The sequence below is a fragment of the Neomonachus schauinslandi genome, chromosome 5 (genome assembly GCF_002201575.2).
Source record: "Neomonachus schauinslandi chromosome 5, ASM220157v2, whole genome shotgun sequence".
Taxonomy (NCBI): domain Eukaryota; kingdom Metazoa; phylum Chordata; class Mammalia; order Carnivora; family Phocidae; genus Neomonachus; species Neomonachus schauinslandi.
In genome coordinates, this window is record NC_058407.1 from 167,013,765 (window position 1) to 167,036,765 (window position 23,001).

Consider the following 23,001-nt stretch of genomic DNA (forward strand, 5'->3'; position numbering starts at 1 on the left):
ACAGGTCTGGGATGGAGTCTAAGAATTTACATTTACAATGATGCTGGGCCACGGCCCTACAGCCAAGTCTCACTGCCCCTGAAAACCCATTGGTAGAGCTCCCAGTAGAGCTCCTTCCCTGGTCTGCCCAGCCTTCCCAAGTCCTGCTTTGTGTCATTGGTTGTCCTTCCACAAGCTAACCTTGGCTTCCAACTGTGACACTTGAGGGTAAGAGCCAGGCCTTATCACCACTGAGTGGCGAGGTAGGAGGAGGATGGGTCTTGGAGTGTAGTGGACCCCGGTTTACCACCCACCCCAATGAGTTGTATCTCTTGCTTCCTTGTTGACCTTGCGTAAGTCACTTGACCTGAGCCTAATTTTTTTTTCATTTGTTTAATTTCATAGCATCACTGGCCTTAGAGGCTGCTAGAAAAATCAACTAAAATCCTGATGTGGAAGAATTCTGTAGCCTTGACTGAGCTGTCCACAGAGCCTTATTTTTTTCTTCTCCTTGTCCCCCACATCAAAAGATTGGAGTCACAGACAGACCTGCATGTGTTGCCACATTCACTCTTCTCCTGTGTGATCTGGAAAGTCAATTAATGAGCACCTCCTAGAGCATCAGTTTCCTAATCTGTGGGATGGGAATGGGAGATTAAATTAAATACAAAGCTCCCGGATCAATAAATGTCACATGCAAAATGCTCGGTGAATGAAGTTCTTAAAAGTACAGCTTTGTCGGGACACCTGGCTGGCTCAGTCAGAGAAGCATTTGACTCTTGATCTTAGGGTCGTGAGTTTGAGCCCCACGTTGGGTGTAGAGATTGCTTAAATAAATAAACTAAAAAAAAAAAAAAAGTATAGCTTTGTCTCTAGGTGATATAGTGGTTCATGGCTGGTCTACAGTTCTAAATAGCAAATTAAGGAGGAAAAGCCCCAGGATGTTCTGGACACCCCCTCCCAGCTGTCCCCACCCCACCGCCCACAGCTGGGTCAAAGCCCACCCCCCCCCCCCCCCCACCAAGGACAAAAGGGAAGGAAATGAGGCCACACTCCATCTGCTCTCTGACTGGATCTATGTCCTCAACCGAGCTTATGGGTGTATCTGTCTGTCACCTGGTCTCTGCAGCAGCCCTTCTCTTTAGAGGGTCCTTCTAAAGGCCCGAGAGCCTGCACTCTCAGGAGAGGTTCCCTGGTGGGCACGGAAACCTTTGAATCTGGAATCCCTGACCCTGGTATTTCAACTCACTCTGCGCTGCAGGGCTGGGAGGCCCACGGGGCACTGCTCCTTGTTCTGAGAACACTCTCTTTCCAGCCAAGCAGGTCTAATTCAAACCCTATCAATTAGCTCTGTAGACCGTATCAATGCCAATTTCCCGGTTTTGATATCGCACTATTGCTACGTGAGATGTTACCACTGGAGGAAACCGGGTGAAGGTACGGGGAACCTTCCTGTTGGCTTTCCCAAACTCCTTGTGAATCTATAATTTCAAAATAAAAATATCTCGTTAAAAATCTTTTCAAGTTCCTCTCCACTCTCCAGGCCACCCCTAAGTCTAGGTCCTTATCACTTTCCTCTTGGATCCTAGCAACCGCCTCCTGATTTTCCTTCTCTTTGGTCTTGGCACACACTGGTCCATCCAGACGGTCTCATCCCCGCCTTGCCTCCTCGAAAGGATCCACTGTGGAGATGGCTGGCACAGCGCCTTTAATAAACGATTATCAGTAAATTACTCAAGAGGATGACTCGGCAGAGCCTTCAGATCTTGCCCTCGAGCGAGCTTCGCAACCAAACACCAGAAGAGCCGAGCCCCGCCCCTCGGAACGCTCCAACGATCAGGCCCCGCCCCGCCCCGCGAGACGAGCCAACGGCCAAGCCCCGCCCCTAGGGACGCCCCAACGGTCAGGCCCCGCCCCCAGGGTGCCCAACGGCCAGACCCCGCCCCTCGGGACGCGCCAACGGCCAGACCCCGCCCCGCGTGCGTGCGCGGCCCCGCGGAGGCGTGCCGGCGCCAGCGTAGTCGGAGGCTGAGGTGGCAGCGCCCTGCCGACATGGAGCTGCCGCAGATGCCGGAGCTGATGGGCCTGTCGCTGTTTCTCGGGCTGCTGGCCCTGGTGGCGACGGCGGCGGTAGCGCGGGGTTGGCTGCGCGCGGAGGAGGAGACGTGCAGCCGGTCCGCCGGTTAGTGGAGCGGGCACGGGGCTGGTGGGGACGACCCGCGGGGACCTCGCTCCCGGCCTCCCGGTGGTCGGACGTGCGGTTTGGGCCCGCAGGGGTGCCGCGGATCCCCGGGGCCTCAGTTTCTCCTGTGAAGTGAACTTCGCTTCCGGAGACGAGGTTCCGGCTCGCCGTGCTGGTCGCGCCCGTAATTACAAGCTGGGTCCCGCGCTGCCGCTTTCGCGGTGGCCGAGGCCAAGGAGCTGTCCGGCTCAGCCTCCGCGTCTCCCCGGAGTTGCTACGAGAGCGCTTGCAAACTCTCGAGCGCGCTACTCGCTCGTTATTTTAGGGAAGCGAGGAGGGGTGAGGGGAGACGGACACGCATTTGTAAGCACTCCGACTAGTTCTCAATAGGTGGGGGGTGGGGTGGATTTTTCCTTTAGGGAGCACGCTGTCGCGTAACGGAGAAGTACATCCGAAAATGTAAGTGAAAAATAGAGTGTAATGGGTTTCAGGGAGGAGGTCCGTACTAGCAACGGGAAACCCAAGGCCGGGAGTGGTCAGCCTTGCTTTTTTTGGGGGGGGGGGGTGGGCGGGTCAAGGAAATCTTCACTGAGTAGGAAACACGTGGCGTGCGGTCTTGAAGGATGGATGTGTCAGTTTGGCCAAGGAGGGAGGAAGAACATCGCTGGCAAAGGCAACGTGCATGAAGGCAGGCAGTTCTCAAAGGGCATTTGATGGGACTCTGACATGAGGGGGAGGAGAGCGCTGGTGGGACAAGGCTGGAGAGGGCAGATTGTGGTGGTCTCTGTACATGGGCCTCAGGAGTTTATTTCCTGTAGGAATTGAGGGGCATCTGCAGTAATCTAACACATGCCAGCTTTGCACCTGGCCTGATTCTCAATGAAAATAGCTATTTTATGCAAAAGTGGCTGGCACCATTCCCGGCTCAGGGTTGGTGCTCAACAGGTGTTGACTACCTACCTCTCATCCCTGAGTTCTCTCTGGGAGTCCTCTGAGCCTTTAATGCTTATGTTGGGTAATCATAGCTTCTCTTTAAGGAAACCAGGGCCCAGAGCAATTAAGTAACTTGCCCAAGGCCAGGGCCGCCAGAGTTGGTTGTGCACGTTCTTCCCCACCTAGGGATGTCTGACCAACACTCTGCACTTGGCTGGCCGTGCTGTGTACCCACTGAGCTGCGCCGACGCCTTTTCTAGTTTGCATTGAGGTGCTGTATGGACTAACAGCAAGCAGTCTCCTCAAGATCACTCAGTGGTAGAGACGCAATCCAAACCCAGTCTGATTCCAAAGCCCCTGTTTTTGTCCACATCACTGTGTCTTCTCGAGCTTGAGACCCTCTCTGGTCCTGTCTTGCTGCTCCGCTCAATGCCTGGCCAATCATAGATGGTCGGAAATGCTTAGTGAGTGAGTGAATGGGTAGATGACACGGCCTCTCCTCATAGGCCAAAAAGCAAATGGATTGCCACTTGACAAGTCCTTGAGATCCAAGAAGCAGAAACAGCATCAACGAATTCGCAGGGAGAAGCCTCAACAGCACAACTTCACTCACCGCCTCCTGGCTGGGGCACTGAAGGTACATGGGTACCCATACTCAGCACACATATACAGAGACACTCCCCCGCCCGCCCCCCCCGCCCCCCCCCGGCAGACTATTCCTCATTAGTATTCTATGCACATGACAGACTCTTCTGCCTCTGACCAAAATCACTGGGGATGCCTCATCCTACCCCTCCTCATCACACCCCATCAGCAGCTTGCCGTTAATCCAGGCAACAGACCCCATCTGCCCAAGGGGTCCCTGTTCATACTTCCTGCAACCCTTCCCTTAGAGCCACAGTGGGAACATATCTTGCATGGACTTTAGCAGCAATGGCAAGTACCTGGCCACCTGTGCAGATGATCGCACCGTCCGCATCTGGAGTACCAAGGACTTCCTGCAGCGGGAACATCGCAGCATGAGAGCCAATGTGGAGCTGGACCATGCCACCCTGGTGCGCTTCAGCCCTGACTGCAGGTGGGACTCAGCTTTGCCTGCAGAAGCCCAGCCCCAGGCTTATGTCCTTCCCATACCTGACTTGGAATAGCGAGGGGGGACCCTGGATCTCCCTGGGGGTGGCAGAAAGACTATCTGGACAGCTTGAGCAGTGCCTGGGGCTCCCTGGAGGTCTCTGCATTTTGCACAGCAGGGAAGCAGAGAGAGGAAGATGTGTTCCTACTTGGGAAGTACCAAACAAAGTCTGGCTCCAGATTCATCTTAGAAGCTGTTATAATGGTTTTCTAAACTCTAGAGAGACACAGGAGGAGCCAAAGCTATGAGAGTCCTATCTTCTGAAGTGTATTAAGAGGTTTTGAACCAAGGGGTTAAGTTGCAGGGCTGGACTGGGGCATGAAGGAAGACCCATGATTTTCCTCAGAGCCTAGCATGGGAACTGGCACACATAGGCTTCCATGTCCAAACGAACGAGTGCCTTGTCTGCTACCTGTCTCTAGAGCCTTCATCGTCTGGCTGGCCAATGGAGACACCCTTCGTGTCTTCAAGATGACCAAGCGAGAGGATGGGGGCTATACCTTCACAGCCAACCCAGAGGACTTTCCTAAAAAGCACAAGGCACCCATCATCAACATTGGCATTGCGGACACAGGTAAGAGGCATTCAGAGGGTGGAGCTTACCTAAGACTAGAAGAAGTAGCACCAGTTACTTGCTGAATGAGTTAACGCTGCCTGAGAGTTATGCTAGCCCTAGTGTGACAAAGGGGCTCTGGCTCCGGGCTCCCGTGGAGTCCCAGAGCCACAGCAGGTCCCCAGGGGAGGCAGGTAAGACCCGCAGTCTTGAGCAAAATCCTTATCTGTGGGGACCCTTGGCTTAGGAGAGGAGCATGGATATTTGAGGCAGCAGAGGCCATTGTAAGTGTCTCCTTAGAGAATGAGACTTGGTCAGGTTATTGACCTCAGTTCATGTCACCCTCCCCTCCCCTCTCAGGGAAGTTCATCATGACTGCTTCCAGTGACACGACTGTCCTCATCTGGAATCTGAAAGGTCGTGTGCTGTCTACCATCAACACCAACCAGATGAACAATACCCATGCTGCTATCTCCCCCTGTAGCAGGTGAGGAAGGAGGGACTTGGCATCTGGGATGGGCAGAAGTTGTGGCCAGGGACAGAGCAGAGAGCCAGTTTCAAATAGTGGAAAGAGCATACGATGTGGAATCAGGACGCCTAGATCCAAGTCCTTAGTCTCTCCATCTATAGTTTTTAAAAGGCTGGGGTGGGCGTATTATGTATCTTACAGCGTGGTCATGAGGATGAACTGAGGTCCTGTGTATAAAAGCGGTTTTAAAAGGCACAGCGTTATTTACACATATGATTATTAACTTACTCAGGAATGAGGTTTAGTGGGTTGGCAGAAATGAGATGCCCTTAAAATTAAGTTGTAAAGGAACCTGGTTGTGTGGCAGGTTTGTGGCCTCGTGTGGCTTCACCCCAGATGTAAAAGTTTGGGAAGTCTGCTTTGGGAAAAACAGCGACTTCCAGGAGGTTGTGCGAGCCTTTGAACTGAAGGGGCACTCTGCAGCCGTCCACTTCTTCGCTTTCTCCAATGACTCCCGCAGGTGAGTGCATCCTCTCTGACGTCTTACCGGTGGCTCTCAGCCCCTCTTGGCAACCGGGGCCCTTTTGCCTATCTCTGTGGCAGCTCTGCAGTAGGTAGAGTGCCTGGCCTTCAGCAGGAAGTAGGCCCAGCGGTGCAGTTGGCTTCCTAGCTGGAACCCCTCCTGCCGTCCCAGTGCCCTCCCTGCCCAGGGTGTGTTGGGGCTAGAGCCGTGATTTTCCATGCTACAGGATGGCCTCGGTCTCCAAGGACGGTACGTGGAAACTGTGGGACACAGATGTGGAATACAAGAAGCAGCAGGATCCCTACTTGCTGAGGACAGGCTGCTTTGAAGAGGCGAGCACCATGCCATGCCGCCTGGCACTCTCCCCTGACGCCCAGGTCTTGGCCTTGGCCAGTGGCAGCAGTATTCATCTCTACAACACCCGGCGGGGTGAGAAGGAAGAGCGCTTTGAGCAGGTCCATGGGGAGTGTATCGCTGACTTGTCCTTTGACATCACCGGCCGGCTTCTGGCCTCCTGTGGGGACCGCGCAGTGCGGCTTTTCCACAACACCCCTGGCCACCGGGCAGTGGTGGAGGAAATGCAGGGCCTCCTGAAGCGGGCCTCCAACGAGAGCACCCGGCAGAGGCTGCAGCAGCAGCTGACCCAGGCCCAGGAGGCGCTGAGAAGCCTGGGTGCCTTGAAGAAATGACTCTGGGAGGGTCTGGCAGGAAGGGTCTGGCATGCTGCTGCCACCACGGCTGCCACTTTTCTTCCCAGGTACTCCCCAGCTGGAAACCTTTTGAAAGGCGTATTCTGATTTTCTCAGTGGTGGCTCCTCTCTCCCTTTTCCCCATTGAAACTATTCTTGCTTACTTTGATCTCTCTCTCTTCTTGCCGGTTGTGACTCCTGGCCTTACTTGACCTCCCAGTCTAATAACCAAGGTGCTTCTCTTTCTCCTGGGCCCAAGGGATGGAATCTGTCTTCACCAGGCACGGAGGGAAAGAGTAAATTGAAGAGAGAGAGGACATGGCCTTGACCTTGTGGCAACACACCCTCGTACCCAAAGGAGTTTGTAATTGTGGAGGCAAAACCTAGGGGACACCTGAGTACTAACCAGCAGTCTTGGCAGGGTTGGGAGCCTGGGATACAATCCAGTGACAGAACTGTGGTGTGGTGTCAGGGAAGGGCTAGTCTTAATCCAGGCGAAGCTCCTAACTCTATCGAAAAGGAATTAAGGGATTCCATTCTGTGCCTCAGTTTTTTTTATTTGAAAATGGAGAATGATTTTTTCTTGACCTGCTTATTAGAAAGGTATTGTGAAGGTATGCACGTATAAAGTCCCTAGATTTGGAAGAAAAGTGGAAAAGAGTAGTAATATATGTTGTCTGTCGGCCAATCTCACTAACTAACTACCGGGTAAAAGTGGGACTCAGTGTAGTTGCAAACTAAATTAAAGGGAAGGAAACACATCTCTTGGGAAGGCGAAGTTTCTGGAACTTGATCATACATGTTGTATCTGGTTCTGCTTTAAGTTGGGTAGAGGAATCATAGGAATCCAAGATTGGACTCCTGTCTTCAAGGTGATATCCTCTTTGAGGGGATCTCTTTTCAGTTTGTCAGGTATTTCAGTGCCTGCTCTGTGCTCAGCACTGCACGAGGCACTGGAGATAAATACGAACAAGACATGATCGCTGCCATCAGAGATGGCTGGTGGGAGAGAGGGACATGTGGCTGTTAAGTGCTTTTTGCTAGTTAATTCATAGCTATAGACGCTGCTGTAAAAAGGCAAGAGAGAGGATTGAATCAGGACGTAGGCGATGGATTTGAAATTGAAGGGATAGAGTTGGTAAGAGATGAGGCATTTCAAAGTTCAAATGTTTTGGATTTGAGACTGCTTGAATGTGGGAGAAGGGAAATGAGGATCCAGGGAGACTTGAATCTTGGCAAAATGTATTCCTCTGAAATCACATTCTTGCTGTCTCTCTCCCTAAAATCAGGGCCGCCCCTAGACATCCCCAACTCATAAATGTTTGAACAAGGCACAACCTTGAAGTTACCCCTAATGACTCCCTTTTTCATTAATCCCTCCGGTATGCTCCCACTCCTACCATCCACTCCATCAGAAAATTCTTTTGGTTAGACTCAGGATATACCTGAATCTGCTTCTCTCCATCTTTTCTGTTACCGTCCTGGTCCGAGCCACTGTCACCTACTGGACTGTGGATAAGGTAGCTTCCTCACTGATCCCCCTGCTTCCTCTCTCGCCTCGTTAAGTCGCTCTCTACGTAGCAGAGTGATTTTTGAAAGTGTAAACCAGATCACATTGTTCCCAAGCAAAAACCTTCCAGAGGCTTCCCATTGCACTTGGAATAAAATCCAAAATTCTCATCATGGCCTACAAGGTGCTATGTAATCTGGCTTCTTCCTTCCTCTGTGATCTCGTGACCGCTCTCCTAGCCACCCCAACCTTGCTGTTACGGATTTGACCAAGCCAAGTTCTGTCCTGCCTCAGGCGGAAGCTGTGCTTGTGCGTTTCCCTCTGCTTGGAAGCCTTTTTCTTTTCTGTTGACAGACTTGTCATGCTTGTCATTATTCAGGTCTCCCTTTCAATTACACTTCAGAGAGAGCCTCCCTGACCACCCAGTCTGAAGTAGCCCTTTCCACCAATCATACCACACCTGTCACATTAGCTTACTTTATTTATTTTGTAGTGACCTAATGCTATCTGAAATGATCTTGTTTGGATATATGTTTGCTCCAGGGGTTTCGGCTGAAATGCTTATGGATGTCAAGGGGAAAATGTAAATGCATGCGTGGGGCCACAATGGCCTGGGTGTAAGATGGTGAAAAATGGGGGGAAACTGAAGTGATCTCTAGAGGGCAGGTGTCCGGGGTGAGGGGTAGGGGTGGCTGCTACTTATTATTCAGGAATCCAGCAGAAGTTGCTTGTTTGAGAGAAGCTAGAAGTTGGCGATTTATTATAAAAACAAAAATTAAACACTGTGGACCAAACAGAACACTAACGTGGGCCAGATGCCGCCCACCAATCTCTCATTGGCAGCTTCTGGATTGTTCATTAAGCTACAGAAATGTGAGCTCCACAGGGGCAGAATCTTTGTCTTATTTGCTCTGTATCCCCAAGCACAATACCAGGGACAGAGTAAGCACTCAATAAATATTGAAGTCAAATGGGGGGGCAGTTAGCAGACATTTGATACCCTCTGTGTGCATCATCCCACTCAATTTCCATTGTGGTTTTATGCTCTTGATAACAGACTTCTGGTTAATAACGCTATGCACATGGGTCCCGGTGAACAGTTGCTTTCAGGTTGTCAGAAAAATGAGGCTAAAACACTTCTTTGCATATCTGTTTGGCTCTGGCTTTACTCTTCACTGGGTATCCGGGAGGCAAGTGACCGTAGTATGTTGAGTTACTGAAGTCAGACGTCTTTGGCTTCAGGTTTGGCCGGGTCACTTAACTGACTTGAGACCTTGAGCAGATAGATCACTGGGCGTCTGAGTTTGTTTCCTCCTCTGTAAAATGGGAATAAATCCTGTTCTGAGGGCCTTGCAGGGCCGTGAGTATCTAATTAGACGAGTGAAGCCCTACAAAAAAGTCGTCACAGACTTCCTGAGGACACTGCTCCTCTCACTAATGTTGAGGCTGCTTCGCATGGAGAAGGTATCTGGATATTAACCTAGAGCAGAGGCCGCTGCGTGTTTTTGATTAAAACTCTGTGTGTGTGAAGGCAGCATTAACATTTTAGTATTACTATCTCAACTTCTGTGGGTTTGCAATTTTTCAAAATAAAAGGCCGGGGATATATTTTCAATGGTGGTATATAGCCTATTTTTATCAGTCATCAAAAATAGAACACAATACTTAAACCACAAAGGTGCACATTTAAAGCCCTATTGATAGTCTTGGTCTATTTCCATCAAAGTAAGAAGGCTCCTCCTATTCAAGATTGTCCTGTAATTGGAGATTACAGGTGGTGAGTAGGAAACACATACTGTCGTGATGAGTCATCAGTGATAGTAGATTATCTCAGGTTAGATAGACTGAACATTGCCCCAAATTGGCCACAGATCTAGTAACGTAATAATTTGAGGGTTCATGTACTTCTCTACACAATTCCAGAGACATCTTCTTGGCGAGCATGGCTTGGTTTCACACGCAGCTCTTCAGGCAGAGGTGTGCTGATGGGCACGGGTTGGCACTGCAGGATCGACCACAGCAACCGAAGGCATGATTCCTACACGCAATTCCAGTGTGTCTTCTAAGCTTGTCAGGGCAATTCCAAATCTCCATTTCGGGGCGCTTGGAAAATGAGTGTGGTTTCCATTTTCCGCATGCACACCCGATTTGAGTCCATCCGCGTTTTCTCGACCATGTTAGTAGCGGCTAACTTGAGTGCTAAGCATTTAATCCCCACCAACCCACTATTGTTTTTGCCTCAGCTGTTCTCCCAGCAACCGCATCTTAATTTTTGTTTGGTGAACTACACTTCCCTGACTCTTAATCCACAATCCACATGACTTAGAGGAGAGAGACTGAGACCCTTCATGGTGGGCATATAACCAATCATCAGGTCCCTGGACTTTGCCAGATCTTTAGAAAAGTGATAGCTTTAATTTTCTGTGGGGATTGCTCGGTAAGTAGGATGTAGGCTTATTACAATGGGTAGTCCTGCCCAAGAAGGAAGCTAACACAGGGAAGCAGAGACCACGTGCTGAGGATGCTGATGAGGCTGCCGGATCCAGACACACCTGAGGTGTTTGCCACTGGACTTGTCAGTTATAAGAACCAATAAATTCCTATTTATGATGAAGTCTGTTTGAATTGGGATATTCTTACTTGCAATTGAAAGGCCTTAACATCAGTATTATTAGAGAGTTCAAGTAAATTGCCCAAGGCACGTAATAATTGGCACACTCCCAATATTTCAATTGAGGTCTATCTGGTACATACCTTTAGCCATCAGGCACATCCCCAACATTTGTAAAAGCCAGAGGCAGGAATATAAATGGAGACCCATGCGCCATGTCTTAATATTTCAAGGTTAAAAAAAATCAAGCTGAGCCCACATACGTTCCATCCTCCTAACCGCGACATAACATTCTGGAAGGCCAAGTTTGAATTGAGAATTCTCAGAGTCAGGTCTGTGCCACAGTGTGGTGTCATAGCTGGCCATCCTGTGGTCTAGGCCTCTTCTCTTCCCACCTGGTTCTTTCCCACATTACAAGGAAACCCCAGCACACACCTCCCAAGTGTCACCATATTGCAAACCACCACTTCTTGGCCACTCAGCACTTGGGCCTTAGGGTGTGCGCCATGGGGCAGCACCGTCTTTGTGAAAATGGCCCCAGGGGAAAGGCTCCTTCCGTAGGCCTCGGAGGCAGGCTTGGGTCATTTTGGACAGGGATTCCAAGGTCTAAGATGCGTACCTGAACTTGTCTGGTAGGTGAGAGCGGGGACACAAGCGCTGGGTATCCCCATTTCCCTGGTCCTGCAAATCCTGTGCCTCATGGAGAGGGACATAGCCGGAGGAGGCCAGGACAGGTCCCCCAGAAGGAGTCCTCTTGGCCCACATCTAACATTTACCTTGTTAACCACACTTGATTTTTTGCCTGCAGTTTCAAGTTCACTAACCTAAGCCAAGCTCTCCTTAACCCATCAGAAATGAAATACAGTGAGTATTGTGAGTTCGCAGGGTTCAGCCAAGTATGTCTGAGAGTTCTTCTAGAAGTTCTGGATTTGTGGAAACAGCCCTGCATATTAACCGGTATCTGGATCCTGATTACTGCCTCTCCAGTCTCACCTTCAAGTTCTTCCAAGTATCCCACAGAATAGCTGCAGCCAGGGCACCCATATGGAAGCCATTCACACCTTGATCATTCCTCCGTCACGCCCCAGGATCAAGCTGACAGGTTAGGAAGGAAGCCCAGGGGGAGTTGGGGTGCTGAGCACCCCAGCTTTCTCTAATAAACTGATGGAGCTTTCCCTCCTCTTGTGGATGCTCTCTTTACAACATGGGTACTCAGCTTCTGGCTTAAACGTCTCAAACTGCTCACTGGCTGGTAGCATAGGCTAGCTAATCGAGTAGGATTTTCTGTTTGCTTTTGTAAAAATCTCGGTTAAATGTATCAAATAATCCTGTTTTACCCTCAAATCCCTTCCTTTAAATTTTTTGTCTTCCTCTAGAGGCACCTTTCTGCCACAGCTGAAACAGGTCAGAATTAATGGGTATCATTCCCAGAGTGCAACTTCCAGTCCAGACACCGTTCTCCGTGCTGTGCTGGTAACAGCTCAGTCCACCCTCCCAGCAGCTCTGAGATACATACACTTAGAACATCCATATCACAAGCATTGCCAGAGTCGCCGAGGAGGTGTGTGGCTGAGCTGGGATTCAAATCCATGGAGTCTGTGTCCAGAGCTCACGTTCTTGGTTCCCAGCCTCTGGCAGGTGTCAGAATCACCCAGGACCTGGGTACAAATACCAAGTCCCAGGTCCTATCCTGCTTTGGCAGGCCTGGGCCTCTGTGTTCTTTATTAGCTCTCAGGGGATTCAGATACCAAAGCATGGGAGGCCCTGCACTGTGCTCTTCTGCCTTGATTTGGAATATTCTTCATACGCTACTGCCCTGCCTGAGGGCGTGTGCTGTTCCTACAGGGGAGTGTTTCCTTGCTTGTGCTCAGCGGAGGAAAAGCTGCAGTTCACCAGCCAGGGGCCCTCTTGGGCTATCCCATTCCCTGCTTGGCCCCAGAAATCCTCCGGCTCATGTCCCTGGCCACACGGGCGTGACCTCAACTCCCTCAGGAGTTCCTCTTTGGAGACTGCTTTCCTCCCATCACCTCAGACTAACTTAATGGCCCCTCGTTGTTTTCACAAGCCTTAACGTTCCTCTGTCTCTGCCCCACGTTGTGTTGCCGTGTGCTCGGATTATCTGGAGGACAGGAGGACCTGTCTGCTTGATTTCGGCATTTTAACAGCCTAACAGAGAGCCAGTCAGCTGAATAAAAGAACTTCCACCTCCCTGGAACCTTCCCCCATTGTCCCCAGGGCCTCAGGATCCCTGAGCACGTTCTGGACACCTCCCTTCAGAGGGGGCCTTTCCCACACCTGACCCAGGGATAGGGGAGCCTTTAACCAGCCTGTGGTTTGGGGCACCACATCCTTCAAACTCCCAGAACCTGAGGCTGCTTTAAGAGGAGGGTCGGGAATAGAGCTTGGCTTGTAGGTTTTTAAACCACACAATACACGGAGAGATTCAGACGGAGCTCTCATCCTAATGGCTTGCTGGTACCTCCCAGGGACTTCTGTCTTCCTTCTCTTCACCTCAGCCCCACACACATTTTGACCACTTTGCCAGGGGCAGTGGGGTCTTCCCACTGCCTGCACCCAGCCCCTCGGGAGCATCCAGGAAACCAGCTCCTTCGTCTGCCGTCTTTCTGTGATACGTGAAGCCCGGGATAGTGTCTTGTGCATGGATGTGTTTTCCTAATTATAGGTACTCCAGTAAAGGCATGTTTCAGAGGCTAATATCTTGGGGAAAGGTGCATAAAGTTTTAGTCCTGTGTTGTCTGTTTTCCACAGTGAATGTGCACTTTTACGAAACCAGTAAGACTATCACATGATACGTTGCAAGGATTCACAATAACCTCTCATCACATAATTTTCGCATTCATTTCACAGCAGCTCTTGTGAGGTAGCAATGATTCCATATTGCAGATGGATAAACAGGTTTGTTGAGGTTAAGCAAGTAAGAATTCGGCCCTGGGACAGAGTCCAGAGTTCAAGCTTGTTCTTGGTGTCACCTCCGACTGCCTCCGACCTTGCCCTCCAGAGGCAAGTTCCTTGAGGGCAGGGACTTTGTAGTCTTAGGAGCCTAATTTGCACCTCCTATTCTTAGTGCACCCATGCAAATGAGCACACAGTTGGCATTTCTTTCTTTCTTTTTTTTTTTTAAGATTTTATTTATTTGACAGAGCACAAGGAGAGGGAGAGAGAGGGAGAAGCAGGTTCCCTGCTGAGCAAGGAGCCCGATGTTGGACTCGATCCCAGGACCCTGGGATCATGACCTGGGCCGAAGGCAGCCGCTTAACCGACTGAGCCACCCAGGCGTCCCACACAGTTGGCATTTCATATTTGTTGGCTAACGTGATGATGAACACACACACTTAGTGCTCAACAGTTAATGAGCCCACTATGGCCTCCACTTACCCCCTCCACCGTGCAACCATGCTGCCAATAGAAATCATTCCATTACTTTCTGGGATGACAACATCTTGTGAGTTCACACCCGAGGGTGATTCTCCCAGGGGCTAATTGCTACTGAGCAAGGAGATCGTAAAGCTCCAGCACCAGAAGGCCAAACCCTGGGGTTCAGAGGCTGTAGCCACCCTGAGCACTTTCCAGGATTTTAGTTCACCTCCATCACATCCAGACAATTTGAATTCAAAGCACTAGCTACCAAAAAGACTTCATGTCCATGTAGTAAGTGTGGGGTGGGGGTAGCTGCAGTCCACCAGACCCCTCAGACATGCTTGCTCTGCTGGTCTCTCTAAGACTTTGAGGATCCCTGGAACCCACAACCATTGTCTCCTCCTGTATTGATTCTGAATCAGCTGATGGGAGCAAGGGTGGGGCCCATTAGTCACCGGTGACAAAACATCCAGAGGCCAGGGTGATGTGGCAAGAGTCAGCAACTCACCCCCTGGTGCTTGCTGGACAGCATCATCACTTTTCCCTTGCCCACTAAAAGGTCCCCCTTCCCATTTGCTATCGTGTCTTTCAGATCCAGTGATTGATCATATCTTAAATGAGTGCTAAGTCCTCTGGTGCCTTGGCATTTACAGGTTGTAAAATGATGGTCAGGCTGGGACAGGGACGTGTACACAAACCATCCCCATACAGCCAGTGGGTTTGACGGCCCGGACAAGTTTCAGTGGTTTGGGGAGCCCAGAGGCAGGAGAAATAGCAACCATCACAACAAACCCAAAGTGAAAGAGAAATTGATGATGTTGCTGGTGATGATGACTGGTCTCTGGTCCCTGGGTGGGTATGTCACCCTAACAAGGTGGCCTCTGCCCTCCCTACCTCTAAACCTTTTGTGATCTGGAGCCCAGGGCAAACTTGAATTTCTTGGTGTGCCACACCCCAAATTTGTCCACTGTGGCAGAGGTCACTGTTGCTCACCAACATCCATGCTTCTCCTCTTTCTCCTACAAGGTTAGACAATTACCAGGCTCTCTTGCAACTAGGTGACATCATGTGATGAGTCCTGGAATGTGTGCAGAAGCCATCTGTTGAGTCTGGGACTACCTCTAGAAACCGTCCTGTGGTTCTCTGTGTTCTCTCTTCTCTTTCCTGCTAGCTGTGAGCAGAGGATTCACTGGAGACCACTAGGCTGTAGATGGATGAGTCAGTAGATGAAGGGAACCTGAGCCCCTGAACGACTCTGTGGAGTGGGTCCTCCCTGACCCCAGCATTGTATTGTGACCATGAACAAGAAATAAATTCATGTTGTGTTAAAAGGCATGGAATGAGTGGGGTTGTTTGTTACAGCAGCTAGCCTATCCTGATTAATACACTTAGGACAGAATGAAAAGGGCTGGAGGAAAGAAAGAAGTTGGGAGGGGCTGTTGATAAGGGTTTAGGGTAGTGACGGGTTTTCAGTGGCTGAGTACATTCGCTGCTGGGCTGGGCAAGACTTCCTGCTGGGCTCTGTGAAGTAAGCTTCCTGCTGTTTGGGGGCTGAGTGGCTGCGCACTGAAGGCTTCCCGACTCCATTTTTAATGATGTTGCCTTTATTTATTTTCACACTGCTTTATTATAAAAACAGCCGCCAGCATCTCTCTTCAGTTACTCCTGTGTTGTGATTTATAATAAGACATAATATAGTTTGGTCTTCAATCATGGCCCTGGCTCACAGCTCCCATAACCCTTGTCATTTTCTTTTTTTTTTTTCTTTTTTAAAGATTTTATTTATTTGACAGAGAGAGAGAGAGAGGGAACACAAGCAGGGGGAGTGGGAGAGGGAGAAGCAGGCTTCCCACTGAGCAGGGAGCCCGACACGGGGCTCCATCCCAGGACCCTGGGATCATGACCTGAGCCGAAGGCAGACGCCTAATGACTGAGCCACCCAGGCGCCCCAACCCTTGTCATTTTCTAAGTGTTTAGAGCACAAGGGACAACTTTTGCTATAATATTTGGGGTTTGTTTGCGGGCTCCAGAAATAGCTCCATTATTCCTTATGCCACCACCCTGCCTGAGGGAGTGTCCTATTTCTACAGGTGAGTGGAAGTAGCCACAGAAGCTAGAGAAGAAGAGAGAACAGGCTCACTAGGGGAGGCAGATGGAAAACTGGGCAGACCCAGTGTCAGGAAGATGGTAAGGAGAGCTCCCTCCCTCCCTTCTTCTTCTCTCATTTCTTCCGTACATAGTTGCTGAGCCCTCTGTGGACTGTGTGTGGAGTATAGGAGATGTTTCCTTCCTGTGGCTGTGGGGAGAAGGCAGGCCTGGCTGAACATGCTTAGGTTACTAATCTCAAAAGATATTTTTGTTTGCTGGTTTTTTTATGTAAGGAGAATATTTAAATAAATAATGAAACCAGGTCAGAGCCCCCTACTCAAACTTGGATATTCTTTCTGAGCCGGGGCCCAATCTGACTTCCAAACTGGGCTACACGTAAGATCATCTTTTAAAAAATACACCCCCCACCCCCCAGCAAAAAACAAAGGGGCGCCTGGGTGGTTCAGTTGGTTAAGCGTCTTGATCTCAGGGTCCTGAGATAGAGCCCCGCGTTGGGCTCCTGGCTCAGTGGGAGGGCATGCTTCTCCCTCACCCTCTGCCACTCCCCCTGCTTGTGTTCTCTGTCAGCTCGCTCTCTCTTTCTCAAATAAATAAATAAAATCTTAAAAAAAAAAAAAAAAAGCACAAATACCATTCAGGAGGGCTCCACCCTCATGACCTAAGCAACCTCCCAAAGACCCTGCCTTCCAACCCCATGGTGGGGGTGGTGAAGAGGTGAAGTTTCAACATAAGAATTTTGCAGGGACACATGCCAAAGGGGAATTAAAGTAGCAGATGGCATTAAACTGGCTTTAAAATAGGGAGATTATCCTGGATTATCTGGGTGGGCTCAATGTAATCACAGGGATATAACCTCCTTAAAAGTGGAAGAATGAGGCAGAAGAAGGAATCAGAGAGATGCCAGCGTGAAGAGGACTCAACCTGATGTTGCTGGGTTTGAAGATGGAGGAAGGAGCCATGAACCAAGGAAAGTAGGCAGCCTCTAGGAGCTGGAAAAAGAAAGGAAACAGATCTCCTTTAGAGCCTCTAGGAAGGAATGTACTTTGATCTTAGCCCAGTGTCAGACTCCTGATCTACAAGACAGTACTCTTGTGGGACTTTAACACCCCACTTACCTCAATGGACCGATCATTCAAACAGAAAATCAACAAGGAAACAGTGGCTTTGAATGACACATTGGACCAGTTGGATTTAACAGATATATTCAGAACATTCCACCTTAAAACAGCAGAATATACCTTCTTTTCTAGTGCACATGAAATCCTCCAGAAGAGATCACATATGAGGCCACAAAACAAGTCTCAACAAATTCTAAAATATCAACAAAGTCATTCCATGAATCTTTTCTGACCACAATGCTAGGAAACCAGACATCAATCACAAAAAAAAATCTGGGAAGAGCATAAATACATGGAGTTTAAATAATATGCTACAAAACAGTGAATGGGTCAACCAAGAAATCGAAGAGGAAATAAAAAAATACATGGAGGGGCGCCTGGGTGGCTCAGTCGTTAAGCGTCTGCCTTTGGCTCAGGTCATGGTCCCAGGGTCCTGGGATCGAGCCCCGCATCAGGCTCCCTGCTCCACGGGAAGCCTGCTTCTTCCTCCCCCACTCCCCCTGTTTATGTTCCCTCTCTCACTGTGTCTCTGTCAAATAAATAGATAAAATCTTAAAAAAAAAAAAAATACATGGAGACAAATGAAAATGAAAACACAACAGTCGGGGCGCCTGGGTGGCTCAGTAGGTTAAGCGTCTGCCTTCGGCTCAGGTCATGATCCCAGGGTCCTGGGATAGAGCCCCGCATCGGGCTCCCTGCTCCGTGGGAAGCCTGCTTCTCCCTCTCCCACTCCCCCTACTTGTGTTCCCTCTCTCGCTGTGTCTCTCTCTGTCAAATAAATAAATAAATAAATAAATAAATAAATAAATAAATAAATAAAAGAAAACACAACAGTCCAAAATCTTTGGGATGCAACAAAAGTGGTTCTAAGAGGGAAGTTTATAGCAATACAGGCCTACCTCAAGAAGCAAGAAAAATCTCAAATAAACAACCTAACGTTACATTTAACTCTGGAAGGTGAGGCAATGAGGCACAGGGTGACTGAGGGACTGGGGAGGGAAAAAGGGAAGGGCTTGTTTTATTGTTTTAACCTTTGAACTTCACTGCACACCTTAATTTTTTTTTTTAAGATTTTATTTATTTGACAGAGAGAGACACAGCGAAAGAGGGAACACAAGCAGGGGGAGTGGGAGAGGGAGAAACAGACTCTCCACCGAGCAGGGAGCCTGACGCAGGGAGCCTGATGTGGGGCTCAATCCCAGAACCGTGGGATCATGACCTGAGCCGAAGGCAGACGCTTAATGACTGAGCCACCCAGGCGCCCCCACTGCATACTTTAAAAAAAATGTTTTATTATAGAAAGTTTCAGAGTATAATGAAAGTAGGGAGAACAGTATCATGAGCCCCTGCGTACCCGTTACCCAGCTTCAGAAATACTAACATCATCGTATCCTTTTAATTTTCCAGCACGTGGAAATATTATATATTAAGATAAATATAATGAAAATAAAATACGTGTGCCCAAGCTGGACCACCGAACTATGGAGATAAAACCTTAGGGACATAAAAACAAAACAAAACAAAACAAGAAAAAAAACCCTTAGGGACATGGCCCAGGAATCTGCATTTTAACAAGCTTCTTGGTTGGGGGTGGGTTGTTCCTCATAGTTAGGGGCCGCACTGGGCTCTCTCTGCCTCTGACTAGCCCTCCCAGACCATATTCTTCTTCTTCTTTTTTTTTTTTTAAATAAGCTCTGGCCAGTTTTATTAAAGAGAAATATTTTGTGACTTGCTTTTCACCAGTCTGTTCTGGCAGGATTCTAATGATATCAGAATCACCTGGGTCAGTGGTGGCCAGTGTGCATGCTCTGCAGTATTTCCCACGAGCTGTGCCCAATTCAATGTTATTGCCACTGTCGTGACGGACACCAGTTTTGGCCAACGTGGCATAGTAGTCAATTTCAGATTTCCTCAAGGCTGGGCAGTTGTTGGCGAGGATGACTAGTTCTGTTTTGCCATGTAAGATCATTTTCAGAATCGGCTCTTACCCCAGCGTGTACGTTCCACTTTCCATAGCGAGTTGGAGCCTAGAGTTGATCGACTGCAGCGACTTTTTCTTTTCTTTCTTTTTTTTTTTTTTTTAAAGATTTTATTTATTTATTTGAGAGAGAGAGAGAGTGAGCACAAGAGGGGGGAGCGGGAGAGGGAGAAGCAGACTCCCCGCTGAGCAGGGAGCCCGATGCGGGACTCGATCCCGGGACTCCAGGATCATGACCTGAGCTGAAGGCAGTCGCCCAACCAACTGAGCCACCCAGGCGCCCTGCAGCGACTTTTTCATCTTCTTTTTGGTTGCCACCTTCGTGCCTTAGGCCGAGGGAGGGCCATCGCCAAGAGCAGTGGAGAGATGGCCAGGAGAGATGTTTTGAAGCCCTCATTGAACCTTCCATTTTTGGAGCTCTCAAAGAATTCCAGAAGGTTCACTGTCCCTGCTTGCAAAGGCACAGGGAGTCCTTCACAACCCCCTATAGGTTTCCCTTACTCCTTAGGACTGGTTCTTGGGCCTCTATGGCCTTACAGAGGAACACAGCTCCAAAGAGCCTTTGACGGAAAGATGACCCTGATCCTGGTCCTCTGTCTTCTTTCTCAACAGGGCTTGTGACACAACCCAAGAAGGAGGGAAAAGAGAGGAACTCCAGCATAGTTCAGGCACTTCCTCCTCGAGGCTTGTCTTCAAACAGGTTTTCGCAGATACCAGTGTGGGAGATGAACACCCAGGGTTCTAGGCTGGAACCAGTGCGCATTGCCAGGTTCCTTGGGCCTGGTCCTCCACTGAAGCAGCCCAGTGAGGATCTCAGCTTTTCAGGAGGTAAAATAAAAGGAGAGGGCTGACAGGGGTGAACTCAGTGCTCTGGGGGTCTGATTAAGGGTCTGATTAAGGGTCTGATTACATGCTTTGGGAACAACCGTGGAGGAGGCTGAGTCTTTAAAGATGGGTATTTGGGGGCATCTGGGTGGCTCAATCGGTGAGGTGTCTGCCTTCGGCTCAGGTCATGATCCCAGGGTCCTGGGATCGAGTCCCACATCCGGCTCCCTGCTCAGCAGGGAGTCTGCTTCTCCCTCTCCCTCTGCTGCTCCCCCTGCTTGTGTTCTCTCTCTCTCTGTCAAATAAATAAATAAAATCTTAAAAAAAAATAAAAAGAAAGATGGGTATTTCAAAAGGAGGATGGCGAGAGGGGAACAGGGAGCAGGTCTTGTTTAGCTGGAACTGAATACAGGCGGGAGCAGTGGCACTGGAAACCAAAAAGTATTTCTGCCTGCAAGGCACTTTGTAGTTTACAAAATTCACCCACTCCCCACCTCATCAGGTCCTAAGTGCAGCCCTGTGAGGTATGAGGCCATTGTTGGTGAACTCGTTTCCCAGAAAAATAAAACAAAAAGCAAAACAAGGGGCGCCTGGGTGGCTCAGTTGGTTAAGCAACTGCCTTCAGCTCAGGTCATGATCCTGGAGTCCCGGGATCGAGTCCCGCATCGGGCTCCCTGCTCAACAGGGAGTCTGCTTCTCCCTCTGACCCACCCCCTGCTCATGTGCTCTCTCTCATTTTCTCTCTCAGATAAATAAATAAAATCTTTAAAAAAACAACAACCCAAAACCAAAAAACAAAAAGCAAAATGAAACTGGGATTCAGAGTGGTCAGGTGACCTATGCAAAGCCATGGCACAAGTATGTGGCCAAGCTGGGACTCCGACCCCGGCTTCAGTCTCCTGGCATTCTTTTCCCTGTGACCAGCGTCATACTGGGGGACCTGAGTAATGCTCCAGTGTGAGTTTGAACTGAAGTGATGGGGAGCCACAGAAAGGATTTTAGAAGAGCTGTAGTTGGGGCGCCTGGGTGGTGGTTGAACGTCTGACTCTTGGTTTCACTTGGGTCATGGTCTCAGGGTTGTGGGATTGAGCCCCGAGTCGGGCTCCATGCTCAGTGGAGAGTCTGCTTGGGATTCTCTCTCTCCCTCTGCCCGCCCCCGCCCCCATGCTCTCTCTCTAAAATAAATAAATCTTTAAAAAAAAAAAAAGAGCTGTGATTATCATAGGCGTGCTGGGCCTTGGGCACGTGTGCTGGTTAAGGGGGACTGAGCACTGCAGTGGGGCTACGTCGCTCTGACAGAGAAAGTGGGGTGCTCTACGGGTCACATGGACAGGGCAGCGAGGGAGAGCACAGCTGATGTGGGCCCTGTGGGGAAGAATGGCGTTCATTCATTCATTCACTCATTCTTCCAATCTCTCTTTAGTAAGTGCCTTCCCTGTGCTAAGTGTCATGCTAGACATTGGGGATGTAATGGTGAACTTGACCACAGGGTTCCGACCCTCACAGAACTAACACTTCAGGGGACAGCGGATCGTAAGGAACAAATGAACAAGTACAAGAACTTCCAATTGTGGCTAAACAGGATCTTCAGGAACATGAGGACGTACACCCAGTGTCATGTGGTCTTCAGAGTGGCTTCTCTTGCTTGCCCTGGAAATCCCTGCCCCTGAGTGTAATGCAGACTGTGTTCAGGGTTCTGTGGGGGTTCAGGGAAGGGAGGCATCCTTCCTCCTGCTCAGAGTGACCTGGGGAAGGCTTCATGGAAGAGGATGCATTGAGGTTGGGCATTCATTCAACAAATATGTAATGAGCACCTACTGAATACCAGGCTCTGTTTTATTTTATTTTATTATTATTTTTTTAAGATTTTATTTTTAAGTAATCTCTATACCCAACATAGGGCTTGAACTCACAACCCTGAGATCAAGAGTCGCATGCTCTACCGACTGAGCCAGCCAGGCACCCCCAGGCTCTGTTTTAGATGCTACTAGGGATAATCATTGAACAAAATGAAACAGATCATGTTGTACCATCTCAGAACTACTGAAAAGAGGATTGGTAATAAGCAAGGGAGACAAGAAAAATAATAGTATTTCAGGGGGTGATGAATGCTCTGGAGAAAAATAAATTGTGGAAGGGGGATAGTGAGTGGAGGGATGGATACTACATTCTTTGATAGGTGGCTAGGAAAGGCTGCATTGAGAAGATCACATTTGGGGGCACCTGGGTGGCTCAGTCGTTAAGCGTCTGCCTTCAGCTCAGGTCATGGTCCCAGGGTCCTGGGATCGAGCCCCGCATCGGGCTCCCCGCTCCGTGGGAAGCCTGCTTCTCCCTCACCCTCTGCCTGCCGCTCTGCCTACTTGTGCTCTCTCTCTGTCAAATAAATAGATAAAATCTTTAAAAAAAAAAAAAAAAAAGAAGAGAAGATCACATTTGACTAAAGATCTGAAAGATGTGAGAGAGTGAGCCATGAAATATATATGGGATGGGTGTTTCAGATAAAGGGGCCTGCAGTGCAAAGGCCCTGAAGCAGGAACTTTACTGGATGTTTTCAGATGAGCAAAGAAGGCCAGTATGGTTGGAGCAGAGACAACAAAGGGTAGAGTTATAGGAGGCGAGGAGGTGTGGGGACAGGTGGGGCACTGTAGACCACTGTAGCTTTTACTCTGAGAGGGGAAGTCACTGCCTTGAGGGCAAGTTGCCCAAGGCAAGGTCTGGGCTGGCTCATCTCTGTATCCCCCTCAGCATCTAGCACAGGGCTTTCACCTAAAAAATATCAAGATGCAATTTTTAAAAATTTTTAAAAGATTTATTTATTTTATTTTATTTTTAAAGATTTATTTATTTATTTGAGAGAGCGAGAATGAGAGAGAGAGAGAGTACATGAGAGGGTGGAGGGTTAGAGGGAGAAGCAGGCTCCTCGCCGAGCAGGGAGCCCGATGCGGGACTCGATCCCGGGACTCCAGGATCATGACCTGAGCCGAAGGCAGTCGCTTAACCAACTGAGCCACC

General features: G+C 49.3%; 1 protein-coding gene and 1 pseudogene across 1 annotated transcript; one reads left to right on the forward strand and one right to left on the reverse strand.

The window, feature by feature from the left end:
* The first annotated feature begins 2,004 nt into the window (after nt 1–2,004).
* TBL2 (transducin beta like 2) lies at nt 2,005–9,800 on the forward strand. The gene is made up of 7 exons (XM_021700314.1): nt 2,005–2,161; nt 3,601–3,731; nt 3,988–4,172; nt 4,649–4,800; nt 5,140–5,266; nt 5,616–5,768; nt 5,998–9,800. Exons 1-7 carry the CDS (start codon nt 2,032–2,034, stop codon nt 6,458–6,460), a joined length of 1,341 nt encoding a protein of 446 aa, XP_021555989.1. The 5' UTR covers nt 2,005–2,031; the 3' UTR covers nt 6,461–9,800.
* A 7,250-nt stretch (nt 9,801–17,050) lies between these two features.
* Nucleotides 17,051–19,248, reverse strand: LOC110589802 (annotated as a pseudogene).
* Between the last annotated feature and the right edge of the window lie 3,753 nt (nt 19,249–23,001).